This window comes from Palaemon carinicauda, chromosome 8 (assembly GCF_036898095.1).
Source record: "Palaemon carinicauda isolate YSFRI2023 chromosome 8, ASM3689809v2, whole genome shotgun sequence".
Classification (NCBI taxonomy): Eukaryota; Metazoa; Arthropoda; class Malacostraca; order Decapoda; family Palaemonidae; genus Palaemon; species Palaemon carinicauda.
The window spans coordinates 157495439-157522351 of record NC_090732.1 but is presented as its reverse complement, the minus strand read 5'-3'; the positions used below and the strand labels follow the sequence as shown (position 1 = coordinate 157522351).

The 26913-nt window shown below is 41.3% G+C and overlaps 1 protein-coding gene across 1 annotated transcript in view; it reads left to right on the top strand.

Annotated features, from left to right (window-relative positions):
• LOC137646049 (mediator of RNA polymerase II transcription subunit 23-like) overlaps window positions 1-26913 on the top strand; it is a 714542-nt gene that overhangs the window by 48019 nt on the left and 639610 nt on the right. The window contains exons 3-4 of the mRNA XM_068379200.1: window positions 10954-11103; window positions 18560-18692. Coding sequence (XP_068235301.1) covers window positions 10954-11103; window positions 18560-18692 — 283 coding nt within the window. The remainder of the gene's footprint in view (window positions 1-10953; window positions 11104-18559; window positions 18693-26913) is intronic.

The window sequence follows — 26913 nt, the reverse complement described above, 5'->3', positions numbered from 1 at the left end:
TAATAGTAGGCGGTCTTTTCTTGGTACCGAAGTTAATTAACATTGAGCCCGTCATTTCGGTTTTACCTGTTAACATATTTTGCTATTTTAATGTTTTTGAAAGAATTTCTTTGATAGTCTCGTACTGTTTTCAAAGTTGAACTAACGTTTTGTTTTGTTTCTGCAGTTGTTGACGTTCAGAACGTTCAACTTGCGCTCTATCGTCACGATAGAGAGAGAATTTTCACGGTGTCACGTTGCAGTAAGAGTAACCGTGTCTAGCGTTTTGTTCATTCTTTCTTAACTTAATGGTTTTAATTCTAATAAATTGGGAAATATTTCAGTTTTTTCCTTTAACATAATATGTTTTAACGATATATATGATTGGGCTCTTCTCTCAGGTTCTAAGTCAAGAGAGAGAGAGAGAGAGAGAGAGAGAGAGAGAGAGAGAGAGAGAGAGAGAGAGAGAGAGAGAGAGAGGGAGAAAGAGGAGGATAAACGTTTCGTTCAAGCGAGTAACGTTGTTATCGTTTTTGCTCTTCTCCCTAGTCTCTTTAGGGGAAGAAGGTAAACGTTTCTAGAGTTTTTTCTTGTTCTCAAGCTTTATGCGGTGAGAGATTTTAAACGTAGTTTATTTGATCTAGTGTTTAGTCTCTTTCCAGCCACTGAATTATTTATCTTTCATTAGATTTTTCTGTTACATTGTAATTCTGTTTTCGCAATTACTAACTTTTGAGAAAAGATAGAATTGCGTGTTTCAGGTACAAACCACTTAAAGTTTCGAGTTCAGTGAAATAAGTGCAAACAGAAAATCAAAAGTGATAAGTGATTAGCGCAAAGTGTGTCAGTGTTGTGCGTGAGGGTACTTCTGTGCGTGCCAGTCGTCCTCCCAGTCCGGGACCTCTTGCAAGCTCCCAAGCCCAGGGGAGAAGCAATGTCGAAGGGCAAAAGGGTTCGGCAGGCCTTGATCGGCGCACAGAAGTATCCTCGGTGGTTGCGGGCGTGTCTTTCAGAGACCGTCACTCCCACCCGCAGACGATTGAGCCCTTATTTTACTCGTCTGCAGAAGAAATTTCGGGGAGAAAACGCTGGTCTCAGGTCTCAAGACCTCTTAAACGTAAAGTCCAGACCTATGCCAGACGTACGAAGTTAGAGTTCAACAACCCGGATGCAGTCATTGGGTTAGCTCTGACTCTCCTCAGTCATCAGGTGACTGCACACCTCCTAAAAGGAGTAAGGTGCTGCCGCAACAGATCTCTTCTGTTAAGGCTTCGCCTCAGCAGACCTTAGTGTCTGCCGACCCCAAGTTGACTCTACTGCAGTCCATGCAGTCACAACTTGCGGTCCTGATGCGTGAGTGTCAGGCTGAGAAGGTTACACCTCCTCCTGCGATCGCTCCGCCTGACCGCAGGCCTGTCTGCCAGGCGTACGATGTTGAGGCTCCTCAGGATACCTTACCACGTTCTGAGTTTACTGTTTCCAGTGGTGTGCAGCTCCCTCCGCCTTCCTTAAGGCAACCTCAGCAATGGGAACAGGAAGCTTATACCTTACTTCCTCCGCTTCCACTTGCAGTTCCACCAGTGAGGCAACACTCTCTTGAGGTACAACATCCTCTCCCATCCATGAGTCAGTCTCCTCAGCTCTCGCTGCAGCGAGCTCTACCCTCCTCAAGGCAAGCATCTCAACACCTTAGCCTTGCGCCTCAGGAACCTCAACTCGCGAGACAATTACTGCGTTCTGCGCAACCACTTCCTGAACGCTCGCAGCTCACACCTCAGGAACCTCAACTCGTTCCTCAGGAACCTGCTACTGCGCATCCATCAACCTTACAGCAAGCGCAACTGTTGAGGCAGCAACCTCATGCTATGAGTCAGCCACCTCAACGCATGCATCTGCTACTTTCTCCTCAACTTGAGAAATAACAAATGACAATAATAACACCTCTTTACTTTCATAACTTGCAGTATGCCTACACAAACATTATGATAATGGAGGTTATTTGTCTTACTTATATAAAAATATATATGTATTCCTTGCAATATATTTTTAACAATATCGCAGAATATGGCAAAATATCTTCAAAACAAAAATGAATCATGAGTTATGAATGTAAGGTAAATATTATGTTGATATTAAAACCCCATGCAAGCATGCATGAAGCACTCTAGCACTGGTCATGGAATTTCTGAGAAATGTTTAACGCCATGCAACACGCTCTGCTTACCTTACAGCATGCTCTACATACAGCATGCTCTGCATACAGCATGCTCTGCATACAGCATGCTCTGCTTACAACATGCTCTGCATACAGCATGCTCTGCATTCAGCATGCTCTGCATACAACATGCTCTACATACAGCATGCTCTGCATACAACATGCTCTGCATACAGCATGCTCTGCATTCAGCATGCTCTGCATACAACATGCTCTGCATACAGCATGCTCTGCATACAACATGCTCTACATACAGCATGCTCTGCATACAGCATGCTCTGCATACAACATGCTCTGCATACCTTACCGCATGCTTCTCAGTCATACATCTTTGGTTGTTGCCAACTCACTAGACTGTCAAGCAGTTTCATAATGTTGCCTTCTAGTCTGCTGCTTTTGCACCATTGAAACCCTCACTGAGAGAACTTAACTTTTCTCGGATATGGTCCCTGTAGATGAGAAAGTGCTTTTCTCCCTCCTTCTGATATTCCCTTGAGGACTCTGTCATTTGGAGAGGAGCCTTTAGCTGCGTAGCCTCCTTTGGACTTTTATTTAAGCATAACATGCTTCCAGGAAAGGTAATGGTTCCACTTCAGTCACTAACCCCGTCTGTTACCACACCTGCTCCCATAGACCTTGAGCTGTGTTGCAAGACATGCAGTCCAAGCTTAGTCCTTGTTAAAGGATTTTTTTGTTTACGGAGTCAGTGTGTCACTGGGAAGACGTTCACCAGCAGAAGTGACTTGTTGTGACGCAGTGCGGCAACCTCAGCAACCCGATAAGGAGTTGTCTGTACGACCCAGACAGTCTAGACAGCTTCGGGTTGTCACTGTACTTCCTCGCTTCCCCATGGTTGACAGTTCACAGACTGTGCAGCAGTACCATGATCTTGTGTCCGGCTCCGTCAGACGACTGGCTTTTAAGAGCTCCCACAAGTCGTCGCTGTCTGGAGATTCTCAGATGGACTATGGATCTGACCAAGGAACTGGGCCTCCTGGTCAATTTTGAGGAGTCTCAGCTCATCCCATCCCAGACCATTGTCTCCCTGGGTATGGATCTTCAGAGTCGAGCTTTTCGGGCTTTTCCGTCGGCCCCAAGGATCTTCCAAGCCCTAGAATGCATCCAGAGCATGCTGAGAAGGAACCGATGCTCAGTCAGGTAGTGGATGAGTCTAACAGGGACACTTTCATCGCTGGCCCTGTTCATCGTGTTAGGGAGAATCCACCTCCCCCCCTTCAGTATCATCTAGCTGCTCACTGGATAAAGGACATGACGCTAGAGACGGTCTCAGTTCCTGTTTCCGAAGAGAGGAGGTCTTCTCTCGCGTGGTGTAAGAACAGCTTTCTTCTCAAGGAAGTCTACCTTTGGCTGTTCAGAAACCCGACCGCCGTCTCCTCTCGGACACATCAGACACGGGCTGGGGTGCGACTTTGGACGGACAGGAATGATCGAGAACATGGAATCAGGAGCAAAGGACACTTCACATCAATTGCAGGAGTTGTTGGCGGTTCTTCTGGCCTTGATAAACTTCAAGTCCCTCCAGCTTAACAAAGTGGTAGAGGTGGACTCTGACAACACCACAGCCCTGGCTTACACCTTCAAGCAGGGAGGGACTCTTTCGTGAAGTTGTTCTAGATCGCAAGGGACCTCCTCATCTGGTCTAAAGATCGAAAGCTCACGCTGGTAACGAGGTTCATTCAGGGCGGTATGAATGTCATGGCAGATCACCTCAGCCGGAAGGGTCAGGTCATCCCCACAGAGTGGACCCTTCACAAGAATGTTTGCAGCAGACTTTGGGCCCTGTGGGGTCAGCCAACCATAGATCTGTTCGCTACCTCGATAACCTAGAGACTCCTATTGTATTGTTCTCCGATTCCAGACTCAGCAGCAGTTCACGTGGATGCTTTTCTGCTGGATTGGTTCCATCTCGACCTGTATGCATTCCCGCCGTTCAAGATTGTCAACAGGGTACTTCAGAAGTTCTCCTCTCGCAAAGGGACACGGCTGGCGTTGGTTGGCTCCGCTCTGGCCCGCGAGAGAATCATTCTTAGAGGTACTGCAATGGCTGGTCGACATTCCCAGGACTCTTCCTCTAGGAGTGAACCTTCTACGTCTACCTCACGTAAAGAAGGTACACCCGAACCTCCACGCTCTTCGTCTGACTGCCTTCAGACTTTCGAAAGACTCTCAAGAGCTAGGGGCTTTTCGAAGGAGGCAGCCAGAGCGATTGCCAAAGCAAGGAGAACATCCACTCTCAGAATCTATCAGTCTCAAGGGGAAGCTGGTACAAGACCAATGCAGTTTCCTCAACCAGTACCACTGTAACCCAGATTGCTGACTTCCTGTTATATCTAAGGAAAGTAAGATCCCTTTCAGCTCCTACGATCAAGGGTTACAGAAGTATGTTGGCAGCGGTTTTCCGCCACAGAGGCTTGGATCTTTCCACCAACAAAGATCTACAGGACCTCCCTAGGTCTTTTGAGACCTCAAAGGAACGTCTGTTGTCCACTCCAGGCTGGAATCTAGACGTTGTCCTAAGGTTCCTTATGTCATCAAGATTTGAACCTCTCCAATCAGCCTCTTTTTAGGACCTCACATTAAAAACTCTTTTCCTCGTGTGCTTGACAACAGCTAAAAGAGTAAGTGAGATCCACGCCTTCAGCAGGATCATTGTTTTCACATCTGAAACGGCTACATGTTCCTTGCAGCTCGGTTTTTGCTAAACAAGCTTCCTTCACGTCCTTGGCCTAAGTCGTTCGAGATCCCAAGCCTGTCCAACTTGGTGGGGAATGAACTGGAGAGAGTACTTTGCCCAGTTAGAGCTCTTAGGTACTATCTAAAAAGGTCTTAACCTTTACAAGGACAATCAGAAGCCTTATAGTGTGCTATCAAGAAACCTTCTTTTCCAAGTTCTAAGAACTCAGTTTCTTACTATTCAGGCTTCTGATTAGAGAAACACATTCTCATCTGAAGGAAGAAGACCTTGCTTTGCTGAAGGTAAGGACACATGAAGTGGGAGCTGTGGCTACTTCAGTGGCCTTCAAACAGAGCCATTCTCTGCAGAGTGTTATGGATGCAACCTATTGGAGAAGCAAGTCAGTGTTCGCATCATTCTATCTCAAAGATGTCCAGTCTCTTTACGAGTACTGCTACACCCTGGGACCATTCGTAGCAACGAATGCAGTAGTAGGCGAGGGCTCAGCCACTACATTCCCATAATCCCATAACCTTTTAACCTTTCTCTTGAATACTTTTTATGGGTTGTACGGTCGGCTAAGAAGCCTTCCACATCCTTGTTGATTTGGCGGGTGGTCAATTCTTTCTTGAGAAGCGCCGAGGTTAAAGGTTGTGATGAGGTCCTTTAGTATGGGTTGCAGCCCTGTATACTTTAGCACCTTTGAGTTGATTCAGCCTTCCAAGAGGAACGCTGCGCTCAGTAAGGAAGACGATCTTATTAAAGGCAGAGTAACGGTTCAAGTCGACTTCCTTACCAGGTACTTATTATTTCATTGTTATTGTGGATAACTGATTATATGAAATACGGGATACTTAGCTATCCTTTAGTCTTGTACACTGGTTTTTCACCCACCCCCCTGGGTGTGAATCAGCTACATGATTATCGGGTAAGTTTAATATTGAAAAATGTTATTTTCATTAGTAAAATAAATTTTTGAATATACTTACCCGATAATCATGATTTAATTGACCCACCCTTCCTCCCCATAGAGAACCAGTGGACCGAGGAAAAAGTGAGGTGGCGTCAATAACAAGTACTGTAGTACCTGGCCACAGGTGGCGCTTGTGAGTACACCCCCTTCTAGTATAGTGATAGCTGGCGTATCCCTCCCGTAGAATTCTGTCGGGCAACGGAGTTGACAGCTACATGATTATCGGGTAAGTATATTCAAAAATTTATTTTACTAATGAAAATAACATTTTTTAATTTTTATTTATATTTTTTTTTTACATTTTCTTTTTTTTCTTTTTGATGATTAATTTTAATCACTTTCACTCTCTACACTTAAAATTGAATGAATTTTATTTTCCTCACTCTTTGCCGTTTTCTTTGAACCACTTCCTTCCTCTTCATCACGAGTTCGCTTAGTAGATTTTTTAAAGAAGCTATCGATAGAAAGTTGCTTGGTACGGCTTTTCAGAATGTTTCGAAAATGAGTTAGGCAAACATCATCGAACTGCGCAACTACACGACAAACCTGCAATTTTTTTGGATGGAATTTGTCGATGAAGTCGACCACGTCTTGATATTTTCCTAACATCTCTTTTATTTGCGTCGAACCTAACACATGTTCTACCTCCTCGATCCATTCCTCGTCATCACTCGTGCTCAGACATAGCATGGAGTTCCTTGAGCTCCTCTGTAGTAAGTTAGTCGTGATGTTCGGCGACGAGTTCCGTGATGTCATCTGCGTCGACCTCCAGACCCATGGACTTGCCAAGGGAGACAATTTCCTCTACGTCTTCCGCTGCACCCACCACGGGATCAGGTTCGGTGTCAAAACTCTCGAAATCTCGGAGAGAAACTGCATCAGGCCACAGCTTCTTCCAGTCAGAATTGAGGGTTCGTCGAGTTAATCCCACTCAAGTCTGATCTATGATCTTCAAGCAGTGCACGATGTTAAAGTGGCTTTTCCAAAATTCACGCAAAGTTAAGTTTGTGCTTTGCGTGACATTAAAGCACTGCTTGAATAGGTGCTTGGTGTAGAGCTTCTTGAAGTTCGAGATGACTTGCTGGTCCATGGGGTGGAGGATAGAGGTGGTATTCGGTGGAAGATACAGCACCTTTATGAACTTGAATTCTTCGAAGATAACATCTTCAAGTGGGGGGGGGGGGGGCAGTGAGCGGGTGCATTGTCAAGGCATAGCAGGCACTTAAAACGCAATTTCTGGTCATGAAGATACTTCTTCACAGAAGGACCGAAAACTTGGTTAACCCATTGGACAAAGAACTGCCTAGTGACCTAGGCCTTCGAGTTGGATCGCCAGAAAACATGAAGCTGGTCCTTATCCACATTCTGTGCCTTAAATGCCCTAGGGTTCTCCGAATGGTAAACCAGTAAGGGCTTGACTTTAAAGTCCCCGCTAGTGTTGGCACATAGGGCAAGAGTCAACCGATCCTTCATTGGCTTATGCCCAGGCAATTTCTTCTCTTCGGCGGTGATGTAGGTTCGACTGGGCATTTTCTTCCAAAACAGCCCGGTTTCATCACAATTGAACACCTGCGGCTCTATGTAGCCTTCTTCCTGCACAGTCCTTTCAAAGCTCTTCACAAAGTCAGCTGCAGCCTTTGTGTCCGCACTAGCAGCCTCTCCGTGGCGAACAACTGAATGAATCCCGGACCGTTTCTTAAATTTTCCAAACCAGCCATGAGATGCCTTGAAATCGTCTGAGGAAGGTTCGGTTGAACTCTCCCCAGCCTTACCCCCAGAGCTCGCCTTCTTCAAGTCAGTGAAGATGGCGTGCATCTTCCCGCAGAGGATAGTTTTGGTGATGGTGTCGCCAACAATCTCTCTGTCCTTGATCCAGATTAGCAGAAGTCGTTCCATCTCTTCTATGACAGGGCTACGACCTTTTGAAATGATGGTGATTCCCTTAGAAGGTTTCACTGCTTTAATGGCTTCTTTCTGTTTCAAGATTGTCGAGATCGTCAACATATATTGGCCATATTCTTTTGCAAGTTCACTCACGCGGACGCCACGCTCATGCTTTTCAATAATTTCTTGCGTTACTTCTAAAGAAATCATTTCCTTCTTCCTTTTCTCATCACTACCAATACCACTTGCGAAACTAAGCCTTTTAGGACCCATGTTTTACGTAAAAAACCGTAAAAGGATGTACGTAAAAAATCACGATTAAAATACAGAACGCACAGCGCACAACCACACAAAGGCGACGAGAACAGAGGAATGACCCAAGCCATGCTAATTGAGGGTCCCTCTGAGGTCGAAGTGCTGCCTTCTATCGCCGGAAATGAAAAATACATCCGGTGCTATGAGTACCATTTACGCGTACGTGTATTGTTTACTTCGGGTGTCGAAAAAAAATTTGGGTGTAGAGTAGGAACGTGTTCGAATTGTACTTCGCGTGTCGAAAAATTAGGATACAACCGGTACGACGAAAATTGCTTACTTCGTGCGTCGAAATAAAATTCGGGTGTAGAGTCGAAAAATTGCTCTAATTTTACTTCGGATGTTGGAAAATTCGGATGTAGATACGTTCGTGTGTAGAGGTTCCACTGTATATATATATATATATATATATATATATATATATATATATATATATATATATATATATATATATATATATATATATATACATATGTATATATATATATATATATATATATATATATATATATATATATATATATATATATATATATATATATATATATATATATATATACATATGTATATATATATATATATATATATATATATATATATATATATATATATATATATATATATATATATATATATATATATATATATATATATATATATATATATTACATACATACATACATACATACATACACAGAGAGAGAGTATGAGTGGAGAGTGGTTGGTGGAGAGCAAGAGGTTTTTATATACGGTGTACTATATAAAGACAAGTTTTTGTAAAACAAATCTATAGGCTAATGTTTAAAATATGAATGAAAGAATATTACCTGTTCGTTATTTAAAGTTTGGCTATTCACTGTCGATAAACGAACGGTTTACGAATGAAAACCCTTGTACACTGAATGGAAAAAAATAGAGCTTTTATATGCATGCTACGTTACTTAACAAAGATGATACTTTACTTATATATATTATATATATATATATATATATATATATATATATATATATATATATATATATATATATATATATATATATATGTATATGTATGATATATATACATCTAAATAAATATAAAATGCAAGTAACATAGTTATCACACATAATGGCTCCACTTTATATTATATGATCTTTTACTCTAAAGGAAATTTACTTAACTTCCAGTCTTTAGATGTCATTAAAATTAACATGAAGTTGAATTCCTTATTTTCTAACGTAGAACTACAGATACCAGAAAAACAATTAGAGAAATTGCAGGTCAAAACGTTTGTAATATAAAAATACTTAGGGATACTTTTTGTTAATTCAATAAACACCAGCTCACAACCTTGACTTTTAAATATATTCTTTTGCAACTATGGTAGTTAATTATTTGCTCTATGCGGGAGAAAAATAATTTCACCTGAAATTTCCTAAAATTGGCAATATCGCAATGGTTGTCACTGCTCCTGTAAGTGTGACTACCTTGCCTCAGGGTGAGATATATATATATATATATATATATATATATATATATATATATATATATATATATATATATATATATATATATATATATATATATATATATATATATATATACTGTATATATATATAAAGGAGGAAATAGTGTTACAAAGTACAACCTTGTATAAAACACATGTGGTACAACTTAACGCTGCCAACTGGTACCACAACTAATGTTGAGTCAATGCACTCAAATGTATAATACTGTACCTGTTCTTGATTAATTTGTCTAATGCAACACAATCAGTTCTGGGCAGCAGGCACGTTCCCAATCAATTATAGTGGAGGTACCGAATGAACAATATGGTATTATATGGCTGATGCTGTAAATATGTATGTCATTAATGTTATACCTCAGGAATTATATAGATATACATACTGTATGTCATTTCAGGAATTCCAGAACACACATCCATGGTATATGTTACAGACTGAAATATTAAGTCCCTAATATCTATTTGTGAAGTCACTGAAGCTGCCAAATATGCATTAACAATTGCTGAGTTGTATATCCAAGCCTAAGGTATGGTACGGTACGAAATTTTCTCCATTTTGTCGTACATAAATCGTACTGTAACGTACCTTTGTAAAATTATCGTACCGTAATTTCGAACCGTACTTACTGTATAAACCAAATATCATCCATACCGTACCGTAATGCCAGCCGTGATCGCAAGGCAAAATATGGCATCTGAGCCAGCATGTAGTTCACTAATGAGATACACACATACACCTATAGTCCTATTGTTACAAGACCAAGCACTATTTCACAAATATATATTATTGAAAAATTTTATATTTATTTTTCTCATCTTATTTAAATGTTATAGGGTCAATATCAACCCTGAGCTATCTTAAGAATTATATAAAGGATAGAGGTAAATGAAAGTTCATCTGTACTGTACTCGGCTAATGTATGCAGTATAATCAGTATAATGCTGGTTCATAGGTTGATGTCATCTGCAACTCCTACAGCCAATTTTTTACAGGAAAAAGACCATTTTTGTCTGAGGGGCTAGGTCGTGCTTGGCCCGCCACACCTATCCAGGGTATCATGTTAACCACACCTCACATCCTAGGCGTAAAGTAAAAAAAAGGGAATGTCCAGCTGACTGACTGGCCAGCCAGTAGCTATGATTATCTGATAAAAAAATGTAAATTACTTAAAATTGCGATTTAGTGTCCGTGTGGGCTTTGCTTAAAATCTCAATATAAGATGTTTCCTTAAGGTATGGATATAGTTATTATTAAAGATTTTTTCTCTTAGAATGTTTGGTCATTTAAAAGAAAGAGAGATTAGTATTTGTGGAGCTTATAAGTTATTACAGTATTTAAGATTTTGTGTATTAAGAATTAGTTAATCTCATCATTATTTATTTACAGGACGTCTAATGCAGAGGTTTCTGCCCGTGTCCAGGATTCAGGTGTACAAATCATTGTTACAGCTTTAGCTCGGCAAAATAATCCACACCGAGCTCAATTTATTGCATCAGCACTTAATCACTTATCCACAACCAATACAGTTTCACCAAAGTAAGTATTTAGTTCTAAATGCTCGGATTTTATCATCATCATTGATTTCACATCAGATTTTCCTTTTAGTACTACTTTAGGTGGGAAATAAATTTCTTCCATTATCTTCATTGATTTTTTATTTCTGCCTGAGTTTGCATTTGGTCTACAGTAGTTACATTATTCTTATATGCCTTTTTGCTATAATTTTATGGACTTTCGTACTGTTAGTCTATACAGTAATACCCCAAGATACGAAATTAATTGGTTCCGGAATTGCTTTCGTTTTGTGAAAATTTCGTATCATGGGGCATGTTTTACATGTAAATTGCCTCAATTGTTCCAAACACTACAAAAACCCCACATTAAATTTATAATACAGTAAAACTATAACCACAGTGAAATACTATCATCCGAATACATTTGAATCATTCAATATACAGTACCTAATGTAACTGTTAATATCTGTAAATTAAGTAACTATTAGAACATAATGCAATAATAAATGGAAAATAATACAATACATACAGTACAATACAGTGATGCCTCAGGATACGAAAGTAATCTGTTCAGGATACGGTTTCGTATGCTAATTATTTCGTATCCTGAGTCGCGTTTTACATGTAAATAGCCTAATCCGTTCCAAGCCTTACGAAAAGACACCTTTTCTTTCATAAACACGCTAAACTGTACTGATAAACATGCAATGTAGCCATTTCTATCATTCAATAACTAACCCAACTGTTAAAAACAGCCTAATCCATTCCAGAAACCACCATGATATTATTCAATAATGTAGTTATAGCCTATTGCTGTTCTTACCAAGCCCTAAGAAAACGGTCCGGTTTTTTTACTACTGTAGAAAAGTTACGGTACTGTATGTCAGTGAAGGTGTATTGTTACCTGTACAACTAAATTAAGGGTTGATACCCTGAAAAAAAAAGGTACTGTACTTTCGGCGACGAGTTGGGATCTTGTAAGCTTTTCGTATCCTGAAAATTTTTTTGTATACTGGGGCATAAAAATCTTTGTATCGCTTTTCGTATCCTGAATTTTTCGTAAGCAGAAACTTTTGTATCCAGAGGTATCACTGTACTGGACATATACAAAATATACACTACCATTTGCACTGTACTATTATTGTAGTGGCTCTTACTATAGAGATGTACATTTTCTATTATGATTAAACTACCTGTTTTCTTAAATGGCTCATTTTTTAGTGGGTAACTATTTTATTCTCGGCTTGGCTGGCGAATCTTTTCTTATCATGAAATTTTTTCATAATATGAGGCGAAAAAATTTTAGCATCTTGTTTTGCATCATGAAGATTTCGTATTTAGAAACATTCGTATTGAGAGGTATCACTGTGTATTGGGAATTGGGTAACAAAGGTAACAAAGGATATCCAAAGAAAAAGGCAGTTGCTGCAGTATACCTAATTTACATTTGTTCCTACATGAATACAAACCCTTCACTCTCTACTACGCATATATGTTTTCAGCGTAGCTGGAATGTAGCCATAAAATTTCATGCGAGGTGTCAATAATTCTTTGCTAGTTAGCAGGTGTAGCTAGGGGGTAGACTGGCCATCTCACTCACACACTCCTACTCACCCAGTGAGATGCATCACTTTTGTTTTTGGCATGGTAGAGTTATGATGTGCTGTCTTGCTCTCCCATTAACCCTATTACCTGGCTGTAAAACTTAATATTTCTATTTTTTCAGGTGTGTGTGGTCTCCGCGGCTTGCAACCGTGCTGGTTTGCCTTGGGATAACGGGTGGCTCTTGTGCCCTATTTACGTCAAGTATGAAATGGATCCTCACCAACTTTGTCCAGTGTGCAGACGACCCTCTTGTAAGCAGGTTTCTCAGTGCAATGAGTGTAGGGAGTTGCCATCCTTCCAGTGGGAGCAGTGCAGTAAATGAAGGAAGTCTAAAAGGGATTCTTCTCGCTCAGGGTCATCCTCAAGGTTGAAGAAATTTTGACTTATTTCTCCGGTACCTTGTACCCTCCCTGCCAAATCTTTTCATTCAGCCTCTTACTCTTTTACTCTTGGAATCCCCTCAGGGCCAGAGAACCTTGTCACTTCCCCTAGCAAAGAGGCGGCGCTGGCCACCCATAAGGAGTCTACCTCTTTTAACGCCTTGCGTCATTTTCTGCCTTGCTTGGGGCTTTCGAGTTCCCCCATATAGAAACGGCTTCTGGAGGTGCTGGAGCTAAGGGTACAGCGGGAGTGCACATCGAGCTGCTGGAGGGCTTCCTCGCTTAACTGGTCCCCCCCCCCTCATATAGCTCGTAAAATTTTTGTTGACTTGTTCCCTCATTGCTCCAGCTCTTCGAAGCTTACGGATGATTGTAGATGCCAACTCCCTTGAGTCTCAGCCCCTTTGCATCATGCCTCCAATGCACAACGAGTATCTGCGAGTCTCGCGATTATTATTATTATTATTATTACTATCCAAGCTACAACCCTAATTGGAAAAGCAAGATGCTATAATCCCAGGGGCTCCAATAGGGAAAAATAGCCCAGTGAGGAAAGGAAATAAGGAAATAAATAACTGAAGAGAACAAATTAACAATAAATCATTCTAAAAAAAGTAATGTCAAAAGAGATATATCATATATAAACTATTAACAACGTCAACAACAAAAATGTCAAATATAAACTATAAAAAGATTCATATCCGTCTGGTCAACAAAAAAGCATTTGCTCCAACTTTGAACTTTTGAAGTTCTACTGATTCAACAACCCGATTAGGAAGATCATTCCACAACTTGGTAACAGCTGGAATAAAACTTCTAGAGTACTGCGTAGTATTGAGTCTTATGATGGAGAAGGCCTGGCTATTAGAATTAACTGCCTGCCTAGTATTACGAACAGGATAGAATTGTCCAGGGAGATCTGAATGTAAAGGATGGTCAGAGTTATGAAAAATCTTATGCAACATGCATAATGAACTAATTGATCGACGGTGCCAGAGATTAATATCTAGATCAGGAATAAGAAATTTAATAGACCGTAAGTTTCTGTCCAACAAATTAAGATGAGAATCAGCAGCTGAAGACCAAACAGGAGAACAATACTCAAAACAAGGTAGAATAAAAGAATTAAAACACTTCTTCAGAATAGATTGATCACCGAATATCTTAAAAGACTTTCTCAATAAGCCAATTTTTTGTGCAATTGAAGAAGACACAGACCTTATATGTTTCTCAAAAGTAAATTTGCTGTCAAGAATCACGCCTAAAATTTTGAAAGAGTCATACAAATTTAAAGAAACATTATCAATACTGAGATCCGGATGTTGAGGAGCCACCGTCCTTGACCTACTTACAATCATACTTTGAGTTTTGTTAGGATTCAACTTCATACCCCATAATTTGCACCATGCACTAATTTTAGCTAAATCTCTATTAAGGGATTCACCAACCCCAGATCTACATTCAGGGGATGGAATTGATGCAAAGAGAGTAGCATCATCTGCATATGCAACAAGCTTATTTTCTAGGCCAAACCACATGTCATGTGTATATAGTATGAAAAGTAATGGGCCAAGAACACTACCCTGTGGAACACCGGATATCACATTCCTATACTCACTATGGTGCCCATCAACAACAACTCTTTGAGATCTACTACTTAAAAAATCAATAATAATGCTAAGAAACGACCCACCCACTCCCAACTGTTTGAGTTTGAAAACAAGGGCCTCATGATTAACACGGTCAAAGGCAGCACTAAAATCAAGGCCAATCATACGAACTTCCCGACCACAATCAAGGGATTTCTGTACTGCATTGGAGATTGTAAGAAGGGCATCACATGCTCCAAGGCCTTTCCGAAAACCAAATTGCAAACTAGGGAATAGATGATTACCTTCAGCAAACCTATTAAGACGTTTTGCCAGAAGACGTTCAAAAACTTTAGATAATATGGGAGTTATGGAAATTGGGCGGTAATCAGTGGGACTTGAGCTACCACAAACACATTTACATAGAGGAGTAACATTACCAATTCTCCAACAAGTGCTAAAAGCTCCTCTTCTTGCTAACTTGCGTAAAATAACAGATAACTTTGGAGCTAAGAAATCTGCTGTCTTTATAAAAAACAAAGGAAAAATACCATTAGGGTCTACACCTCCATAAGCATCAAGGTCCATCAACAGAGCTTTAATCTCACGAGATCGAAAAGCTAAACTAGTTAGTTTAGCCTCAGGAAAACAGGAATGAGGAAGTTCAAGTTTTTCATTACTCTGTTTACTGTCAAAAACATCAGCCAAAAGGGTTGCCTTTTCCTTTGGACAGTGAGTGACAGCCATCTGGTTTAAGTAAAGGAGGAACTGTTGCATCTACACCAAAGAGTGCAGATTTAAGGGTAGACCACCATTTATGTTCCTGAGTTGTACCAGAGAGGGTTTCTTTTATGATTAAATTGTACTCCTTTTCAGTTGAGGCATAAACTCTCTGAGCAAAAGCTCGAAGCTGAGTATAGTTGTTCCAGGTCAAATCTGATCTGTTAACCTTCCAAAGGTGATAGGCCTCCTGCTTCTCCAAATAAGCACGTCTACAATCATCATTGAACCACGGTTTGTCCTTCATTCGGTACCTTAGCACACGAGAAGGGATACGCCTATCAATTATGTTGACTAGATTCTCATTCAAAGGGACAACAGGATCTACACTATTATATAATTGTGACCAATTCAAGCACAAAAGATCATGCAAAATCCCATTCCAGTTGGCTTGGGATTTCATATAAATTTTACAAGAATATGATATATCAGGGACAGGCTGCTCAGTCTTCACTAATAATGAAATCAAGGCATGATCAGAAGTCCCGACTGGAGAACCAACCTTACTAGTTATAACGCCAGGGGAGTCAGTGTATACGAGGTCCAAGCAATTACCAGACCTGTGAGTAGCTTCATTTATGATTTGCTCACAGCCTGATTCTGAGGCAAAGTCTAAAGCTCTTAAGCCATGGCGATCGGTAGGAGAGATAGAACTCAACCACTCCCTATTGTGAGCATTAAAATCACCAACAAAGACAAACGAAGCCTTTCTATCATCTTCTTGTATCTTAACCATAATGGTAAGAAGACAATCAAAGATAGAATCATCCATGTCTGGATTCCGGTAGATTGAACACAAATAAAAGTTGTTATGCCTGCCACAAACTTTTATTACCTGAATCTCATGACATCCACATTGATAGCAGGACTTATGAGAAGCAGGGTACTCGGTCCTAATATACACCGCCATTCCCCTGGCCCTAGGAATGGAATCACGTTTCAGCATTATTGGCTTCTTAAAACCAGTTATAAGGAGCTCAGATGAGTGCCTCATATTAGAAACCAAAGTTTCTGCAGTATTGCCTTGAGCGTCTACCTCTTTGGGCGAAGCGTCAGCTTTGCTTGATGTTTGCGAGCAATGGCAACAAGGTTTTCTCAGCCAAGCCAACGTTTCCTTATTTTCTTCCATCCAAAAATGCGTGTCCTGCATTCTGCATGTGCAAGCCAACTCACAGACCATCTTTATTGGGACCGTCCGCCATGTCTGCCATTTTTTTTCTAATGATCCAAAATACACCATTTCTGTGTATGTTTTAGACATATATGATACCTTCATCATATAAACATTTCAAGTCATTTGATCAAAACTTTGATTTATTAGCAAAAATAATGATTTAAAAAAAAAAATTAGGTACATTTTTCCCCACTAATATAACACCAATTGTATTGAGTCTTATACCATAAAAACTACTTTGTTTACAGTGGAACCTCTACATACGATTGTCCCAACAAACGAATTTTCCAACATATGAAGTAAAATTCGACCAAATTTCTGTCTCAACACACGAAGTGTTGCTCCAACATACGACGTAAACAATACGCTTACCCGTGGAATTTTCTCGAAAGCGTGCAGCGTAGTTTGTTGTTGACGCCGCTAGATGGCAGCGCATCGATTAGCGTCACCTTGATCAGTCCTCTCATCGCGTGCACATCGTGTGGTTGTCCTCTATTCGCTCAGTTTTAACAGTTTTTTTCTTGCCTTTTCACGTGTTGTTTTCTGTGTTCCGTAATCATTGGTCCTAAAAAGCTTAGTTTCAGTTCAGGAAGTAGTAGCAGTGGTGAGAAAAAGAGGAAGTCTATGCTTTCATTAGAATTAAAGCAGGAAATCATAGAAAAGCATGAGCGAGGTGTACATGTTAGCGATCTGGCTAAACAATATGGCCGGAATATGTCTACGATCTCGACGATCATAAAACAGAAGTCAGCCATTAAATCAGTGAAACCTTCGAAGGGGATCACGATTATTTTTTAACGTCGTAGCCCTACCCTTGAAGAGATGGAACGACTTTTGTTAATATGGATCAAAGACAAGGAGATTGTTGGCGATACGATCACGGAAACTATTATTTGTGAGAAGGCCAGCACTATCTACAGTGGCTTGAAGGCGGCACGCTCTCGGGGTGACGTGGGGGAGAGTTCAGCCGATCCTACGACGGAGGAATTCAAGGCGTCTCGAGGTTGGTTCGAGAAATTTAGGAAACGGACCGAGATTCATTCAGTTGTTCGTCATGGAGAAGCTTCAAGTTCGGACACTAAGGCTGCTAAAGACTTTGTTAAAAAGTTCGAAAGCATCGTGGCGGAGGAAGGTTACATAGAGCAGCAGGTTTTTAACTGTGATGAAACCGGTCTGTTTTGGAAAAAGATGCCTAGTATGGAGTAAAATTGCTTTCTGGAGTGAGAGGTTATGAAAATGAGTAAGCTGAAGTCGTTCTTACGCAGTAAAAGTGTTAAGTTCGTTTCTTGTCTCGACTATCTCTCTGTCCCAGGCCTAAAGTTAGGCTCACTGACTGATAGATGGTGAACCCCCTGTACTACCCGTCAGTAGTTTTATCTACCTCGTTAATAATTCAATGGCTATTCCAAAAGCTGAAGTCATACTCCCATTTAAAGGACTCGAATTTGTGTAGCTAGGAAATATGCAAGTTACTTTCAAAATTTTATGTTGTTTTCAGTACAAACTTATGAGAGTCAATTGCTTTTACTCACTGGTTCAAGTATCTTATATTTGAAATATTAATGATAATCCTTGAGAGTGTTATTTTCTTAACTGGTTAAGGTACAGTTTTTCTCATCGTGAAGACATGTAGACAATATCTATAAAAATATATAGAAAGCTCTTTAAATAGGTTATTAAGGTTTTGTTGTGTTTCAGTTCATTAATTAATTTTTAGTCTTGTTCCACAAGCTCAATTGTCTGAAATGTACACTCTAGAATCAAGAAGTAGGCTGAGGATTTAGGGTAAGGAATTGACAGATTTTCTAAACCAAGGGGGTATTTATTGTTTTTTGAAGCATATTTATTTTTACTCAGGAATATGTAGAGTCACCCTAAAACCACTGGTATTAAAGTTGTGATTCTTTTTATTTTCTAGTTATACTAATACTGTATGTTACTCTTTTTCAGAGTTATCTGTATTAGTCTTTTAACCAACAAAAACCTCACACCAGATAATGATATTTTCTGGGTTACTGCCTTTGGTTTGATTAAAAAGATTGTTACTGGTGTTGACTACAAAGGAGTTAGAGAAATTATGAAGGTAAGATAATAAGAGTAAAAATAACAGTTATAAGTTTTCATCTAAGTAATTCAATCATTAATATTCATGCTCATTTGATCTGCAATATAAATTAATCTTATTTGACTAAAAAGATATATATTTATTATAAACTGGTTAATGGGACTGAGATGATGACTAGGTTTGATCAGATATCTACTTTATTTAATAGGGTTATTATTCTGACACAATTAGTTTCAAAGCCTCTCTAGATTTATTTTGCTGGACAATGAGGGTTCACCTTTTGGTAGCTTAGGATGCACCCATCATAACTCTGGTTCACTAATTATACGAGGGTAAGTCAATAAGTATCCGCACTTTCATTCTAATTGTTTGTGAATAGGCTGTATGGCTTTGTGTGCTATGCGGGGTTTTAGATGGCTCCGCCCTCCTCCCTTATGGTTGGTTTCAGTGTTACTACTCCAGTGTGCTCTGCGCTGTTGAAAAGTAAGGATGGACGCACCACTCTTCATTTGCACCAAAGAAGAACAACACTCTGTAATCCGTTTTTTTGTAGTCTGAAGGTGTACCAGGAGCTGAAATCCATAGAAGACTTTCATTACAATATAGGGGCAATGTTTTTTCACGACGTAGGTCAAGGTCAAGTTCAAGCAAAAGGTCAAATTCTGGTCATCAACCATATGGTCACAATACTTGTATTGCCAAAAGGCATTCTTTTGTTGCATGACAACACCCGTCCACATACTGTCGCCCACACCATTAATACTACTGTCGCCCACACCATTAATACTTCAAGAATTTCATTTCTAGTCATTGGAACATCCTGCATACAGTCCTGATCTTGCACTGTCTGATTACCATCTGTTTGGTCCACTTAGATGCTTTAAGAGACCATCGTTTTGCCCCTGATGAGCAGGTGAAGGAAGCAGTGCATACGTGGCTCAATGCTTAACAAAAAACTTTTTTTCTGAGGGTATCAAAAAGTTAGTGCAATGATGGACCAAGTGCATTGAAAAGCAGGGTTACTATGTTGAATAATGATGTCATTTTGAACTTTGTATTGTTGTTGTATTGAATAAAAAAATGGAGTGCGGATACTGGTTGACTTAACCCCGTATAATCATTTGTCTCTTTTAGTATTCAGTTAGACCACTGATTAAGAACTTACAAAGATAAGAACCTGTGTGCAATGAATAAAGAAATTTAGAACTTTTATGTCAAAAAAGCTCTACAAATTATTGATACATATAGACTAGCTCAATATAAGTAGTAAGACTTAACTTAATGAAAACATTGGAGAGTATGGGGTTGGGGTCTATGAACTGTATGGTTGAGTTCATTATGTTGGACATAAGAACTTATCAAATTAAGAAGCCACTCTTAGAATGCATCTTGTTCTTTATTGGGGGACGTTTTGTTGTGGATTCTTTGATTTTTAAGCATTCAAAGTAAATTGAATAATTGCATGAGCTATGTGGCTTTTATATAATAAAATTCAAACTGTGTATGGAATCTATGCATTTTTCTGCCGATCACTTAGGCTGTAAAGTATATTTACCTGGTATAGTACCTTGGATTATGAGTTTAATTAGTTCTAGGAGTGAGCTCGTATTTAAAAAAAATTTTTTACCCATTAGAAATAAAATAAATTCACTTGATCCATCCCACAAGTCCATAAATACACTTACTGTAGACATTCATTTGTAAAGGTTTGTATTGTAATTTAGCATACAATGGTATAATGCATAAAATCAGAAATGAATACAAATTAGTATTTTAAACATCTGACTTACTCGGTAGTTATGTATATAGCTATACGTCCCTGACGTCACGGCAGAAATTTCAAAACTCGCGGCAATCGCCAATTGGGTAGCCAGGTGTACCACCAGTGCGCCCTCTAGCCAGGTACCTGGAACCATTCCAGTGATTCCTCAGATCTTCCCTGCCGCCGCACCCACGACATCGTTGGATATTTCACTCGTTTTTAATCTGAATTATTGCAGTTATCTTGGTGATGTACTATTTGGTTTTGGCTTTCGCTCGTTGGAATTTGCTTTTGGATTTTCTTGAACCTCTATTGAATTTTGTTATTTTGACCCTTGCTCATTTGATCTCTCTTCTAAATATTCAAAATGTCTGACCCTTCTTCAACTTATAGAAAGTGTATGAGAGGTTGTAAGACCCAGCTTGCTAAGGCCTCTATTGATCCCCACTCCATTTGTGTAAAAGGCAGAGGTAAAGTTTGTGAGTTGGGGGATCGTTGTGATGAATGTATTTTGTTGTCTGAGAGTGAGTGGTTAGAATTTGACTGCTACACTTGTAAACTTGAGAGAGATAGAATTAGACGAAGTTCTTCTCGTTCTTCTAGACATTATTCCTCTTCCCGTGTCAATGAACCTAATTCTTCCTCTGTAGTGGTAGTTACAAATCCCACTACTGTTACCGCTGATGAACCAACTCTAAAGGACATGATGGTTGCTATTCAAGCCCTGGTCGTAAGAGTTGAATCGCTTGCTGCGGACAGAAACCAGTTAATGTTCGATGTTAATCAATTAAAAAGTGCTAGTGTCAGTGCTAAAAGTGCGGTTAATTTATTTAGTGCAGTGGAGGGTGCGTCTGCTCGGACCTGTCGTTCACCTAGCCTTAACCCTCTTCCAAGCTCCCCAACCTCTGGGAAAAGGAATGTCGATCGGCGAAAGGAAACGAGAGCTCCCCTCGAGCGTACCTGTTGACGCTTCACGGGATGCTCTCCCTCACCATGGGAAAGGTGAGGGGAAAGTGTTTACACCATCTTCGGATGACGCAGCGCCCAGACGGGGCTGGCGTCAAGCTTCCAGACCTCTGAAGAGGAAGATGGACACTGTCGATCAGCGTCGTGTCATGACGCCGCAAGCTCCTGGTAGTAGTCATTGTAGTAATGCGTAGCGTTTCCCTTCTTCCGAAGAAGGCTCTCCTGCTAAGCGTCTTGTAAGGATGTCGGAAACTGTCAAGCATCCAGCCCAGCCTGTTGCAGGACAATTTTCTGAGTCTGGCATGACTTCGGTTCATGCTCCTCCTCCACCTTCAGATTAGTTGTCGCCCTCTGGATGCTCTACGCGTTCCTTTGACGTAGAAAGCGAGCTTGTGGTAGAAGTAACGTCTCCTGTTTTTCCACAACAAGTTGACCCTAATTTTAGTATGCTGGAAGATATGCAGAAGAAACTCTCTTCTCTCATGCAAGTCTATCAGCCTGCAAAACAAGAGAGTGGCTCGCCAAGACCCCGAGCGTCAGGAAGCTTCACTCTTTGACACCAAGCGTCGGAAGGCTATAAGTCAGAAGTCTCTTGATCACGGACAGCTTTTCAAGCGTTGAGAGCATGGTAGTCATGACGCCAAGCGTCAAGAACTCAAACACAACACTGAACGACGTAATAAGGATCCTCCTGTTAAACGTCGAGAGACTGATCCGCATGACACCGAGTGTCAAGCAACCAGACGTGACGCCGAGCGTCAAGCAGCCAGACGTGATGCCGAGGAGCAAGCAGCTAGACGTGATGCCAAGCGTCAAGCAAGATGTGACGCCGAGCGTCAAGCAGCTAGACGTGACACCGAGCGTCAAGCAGCTAGACATGACGCCGAGCGTCAAGCAGCTAGACGTGACGCCGAGCGTCAAGCAGCTAGACGTGACGCCGAGCGTCAAGCAGCTAGACGTGACGCCGAGCGTCAAGCAGCTAGACGTGACGCCGAGCGTCAAGCAGATGCCGAACGTCAAGCAGTCAGACGTGACGCCGAGCGTAAGAGCCTCAGACGTCGTGATGACGCCAGCCGAATCAAGCGTCGAGATCGTGGGTGCCTTAGTTCCGATCGTAATGATCGCGAGCTTCTAAGTTCTGAGCGTCAAATGTTGGAACAACGTGACGCCAGACGTGATGATCCTGGACCTGTTGACGCCTGAAGTCAGGACCGTAAGGAGTTGTCTCATGGTAATCAAGACGTCTCTACTTCGGTTAGAGCATTGTCGGAGGAAGGCATCGACGATCATCTTTCTCATACTGAGCTGTTGGAGGAATTCTCGGAAGGAGAAGATGCTAAGACTTCATCCTTCGGTTGACCTTAAGAAACTCATGAGAGTTTTTACGGAAGAGTTTCCGGATTACTGTATTTTGTTTCTGTTGCTCCTTGTTCACCTCCTTCAGAGTTTACCCTAGGGAAGGCGTCGAAGGTGTCTCTTTTTACTAAGATGGTTCTTTCTCGATCATCAAAGAGAGCTTTGAGGATGTTGGGAGAGTGGATGCAGTCCAAAAAGGACCAAGGAAAGATGGCTTTCTCTTTTCCCCCGGCTAGATTTGCCTCCAGATCTAGCTTGTGGTACAAGACGAGAGAATTTCTCAGCTTGGGAGTTCCTGCCTCTGCCCAAGGAGACTTTTCAAGTCTGGTAGACTCTCCTTGTCGGATGGCCATGAGAAGGACCAAAATTCTCTGGTCAACTTCAGAACCTGATCATCTTCTCAAAGGCGTCTTCAGAGCCTTCGAGTTATTCAATTTCCATGATTGGACTCTGGGAGCCTTGGGGAAAAAGGTTCTGGCCTTAAAGGATGTTGACACTGATAGTATCATTCACATCATGTCATGTATGGATAAAGTCGTAAGAGACGGATCTAATGAGTTGGCAGCCCTTTAAGAAAAGAGCCCAAATGTGTTCTTTTCTGTCCATTGGGGTTACACCCTTTCAGAAGTCTGAATTGCTGTACGCACCTCTTTCTTCCTCTTTTTCCTTAAGAACTGGTCAGAGAGGTTTCTTCCGCTTTAACCCAAAAGGCCACATAAGATTTGGTGTCAAAGACAGCAAGGAAGGTCGTACCTACTTCCTTCACTAGCCGCAAGCCGGAGGAAGAAGCTCCATTCCCTCAGTTTTTGCAGCCCTTTCAAGGGAAGTCTTTCAGTAAGGGTAGTTCCAGACCCAAGGGAAGGAGAGCAAGGAGAAGAGGATCCTGACCAGGGCAAAGGAGAGTCTGAATGCTTTCGCCTTCAGACAGCAGTAGGAGCCAGACTGAGCAACTTCTGGCGAGCTTGGGAGAAGAGGGAAGCAGACCTTTGGTCCGTTCAATTACTGAAGGAGGGATACAAAATTCCTTTCATAAGAAAACCTCCTTTAGTATTAGCTCGATAGATCTCTCTCCCAGGTACAGAGAGTCAAAGAGACAGGCTATGCAACTTCAAATGTCTCTCTTGTTGGAGAAGGAGGCAATAGAGAGGGTGCGAGACTTGCGGTCACCAGGTTTCTACAACCGCTTATTCCTGGTTCCCAAGAACTCAGGGGAATGGAGACCAGTCTTGGACGTAAGTGCCCTCAACGTCTTCGTTCAGAAGACAAAGTTCTCCATGGAGACATCGAAGTCTGTCCTAGCAGCAGTAAGAAAGGACGACTGGATGGTCTCTTTAGACCTCCAGGATGCTTACTTCCACATCCCCATTCATCCGAACTTCAAGCATTACCTGAGGTTCGTTTACAAGGAGGAAGTCTTCCAGTTTCGGGCCCTGTGTTTCGGCCTCAGCACCGCCCCTCAAATATTCATGAAGCTGATGCTAAATGTAGCAAGCATACTGCACTCAAGAGGTATCAGAGCCTCCCTGTATCTGGACGACTGGCTACTCAGAGCTCATTCCTTCAATTGCTGCCTGGAGGATCTACAAATGACATTGAGGTTATCAGAAGAACTAACTGGGTCATCTTACAAACAGAGACAAGTCTCAACTGACACCATCCTAAAAGATCCTTTATTTGGGGATGGAGATTCAGAGTCAAGTTTTTCGGGCTTTTCCGTCACCCTCAAGGATGGAGTAAGCCCTCCTGAAACTTCATTCCTTTCTAAAGAAACAGAAGTGATCTGTGAGAGAGTGGATGAGTCTGCTGGGAACCCTCTCCTTGTTGGAGCAGTTTGTCTCCCTGGGAAGGCTGAATCTTCGTCCTCTTCAGTTCCACCTCAATCGTTGTTGGGACAAGGAAAAGGTTCTAGAGACAAAATGCATCCCTCTTATGGAATCCGTAAGAAGTTGCCTTCAGTGGTGGAACGATCCGGGCAAACTTCAAGAAGGTCTCTCCCTGTAACAGAGGAACCCAGACCGTGTGTTGTGTTCCGACGCCTCGGACTCGGGGTGGGGAGCAACACTGGGCAAGTTGGAGGTCTCGTGTCTGTGGGCAAAAGATCAGGAGAGTCTCCACATCAACCAGAAGGAACTGTTAGCAGTCCTGTTGGCCCTCAAAGGTTTTGAAGGGTCAGTATTGAACAGAGTAGTGCAGGTCAACACCGACAACACTACAGCATTGGCCTACATAGCCAAACAAGGCGGAACCCACTCGAGGTTCCTTTATGAGACTACGAGGGTTCTTCTCATCTGGGCAGAAGAGAAGATTATAACCGTTATAACAAGGTTAATTCAGGGGGAAAAGAACGTGATGGCAGACAGCCTCAGCAGTTGAGATCAAGTTCTGTCCACAGAATGGACACTTCATCAAGAGGTCTGCAAGAACCTGTGGCGGATTTGGGGTCGTCTGGGTATAGATCTGTTCACAACCTTGAAGATGAAGAGGCTAGAAACATACTGCTCCCCAGTGCCAGATCTCGAAGCAGTCCACATAGACGTTTTCCTTCTAGACTGGTCCCACCTGGACGTGTACGCATTCCTTCCATTCAAGATTCTGTACAAAGTGTTGCAAAAGTTTGTGTCACACAAGGGAACCAGATTGACTCTAGTGGCCCCCTTTTGGCCCTCAAGAGAGTGGTTCACAGAGGTACTATATTATATTATTAATGATTATTTAATAATTATGATGTTGATACTGTTGAGAACGCTGCCAACAGCTACTTGATTCCTAATGCTACAGCTAGATGTCGGTGTGTATAGTTAGTCGTGTGTCCCGTTATATCCAATAAAGCTGAGTTGTAACTTGTGAGTTTCCATCATAAATATCACCTCCGATATATGGCATCAAGACACGGTGGCAGCTGACGGGATTAAAAACGACCTCTAGAACTCGCCAAGCAAATATTGTGCAGTATAGGCCTTTTAGATATTGTGTTTTAAGCCTAAAAATACTGAGCATCCCTGACCGGCAAAATTGGCTTCATCGACGGAAGGTATTGCAGCCCCAGCAAAATTCACTGCTAGCCTAGGGGCCGACAACGAACGTGAATGGAGGTCTTTTAAGCAACGGTTCGAGATTTATCTACTTGCTTCTGAAAAGGACAATAAACTTGAAGAGACTAAGGTGGCCCTACTTCTAAACATTGGAGGTGAAGAACTTCTACAGATATACAGCTCTTTTGAATTTCCAGTCCCAGCAACCGGTAACCCTAATCCAGCCAATATGTTGAAGGATGTTTTGGCGAAATTCGACGTCTATTTCTCTCTGCGCAAGAACGAACTTGTGGCAAGGTACAAGTTTCGAAGATGTATGCAGGAAACAAACGAAACATTGGAAACCTTCTTTACTAGATTGAAGATTCTTGTGAAGGACTGCAACTATGGTAACCAACGAGACAAGCAGCTGAGGGACCAAGTGGTGTTTGGTGTTTGGATGTACTGAGGACAAGCTTCGTCAGAAATTATTTGAAGTCGAAGACCTTACCTTTGAGAAGACATTGGATTTGTGTGTGGCCTGTCAAGCAAGCAAAAGGCAGATGGACGTCATCAAGTCTACTCCTCGCCAGACCAATGACAGTGTGGCCAAAGTGAGAGAAAAGTCTAGAAGGGAGAAGACTACTGATAGCAGACACAATGCAGACCATGATGGTAGGCCTAGGCATGAAAACAATGAAGGTAGGCCTAAGTCCAGTAAACCCAGTGTTCCTACGAGTAAGTTGCGTCCTTGCAAATTTTGTGGGGAAAAACATGAATGGCGTAAGGAAAAGTGATGTGAACAGTTCAGATGAATTTGAATGTGAATATTTGCTTTGAGTGTGTAGTAAAAAGGATAAGCTAATTGAAGCTGTTTTTGAAGTTAATGGTAAAGTAAGCAAATTTCAAGTAGATTGTGGAGCTAGCGTAAATGTAATTCCTCAATATTTAATTCCCAATGTCAATTTAAAGCCTTGTGACACTACCCTAGAAGTGTGGACTTTAGACACAGTTAGGCTTAAGGGAAAATGCAGGTTAGTCATTAGAAATTGCAAGAATAGGAAGAAATATAACCTTTAATTTTTGGTTGTTGATTGTAAATACACTCCATTATTAAGTAAAAGAACATCAGAGCAAATGGGAC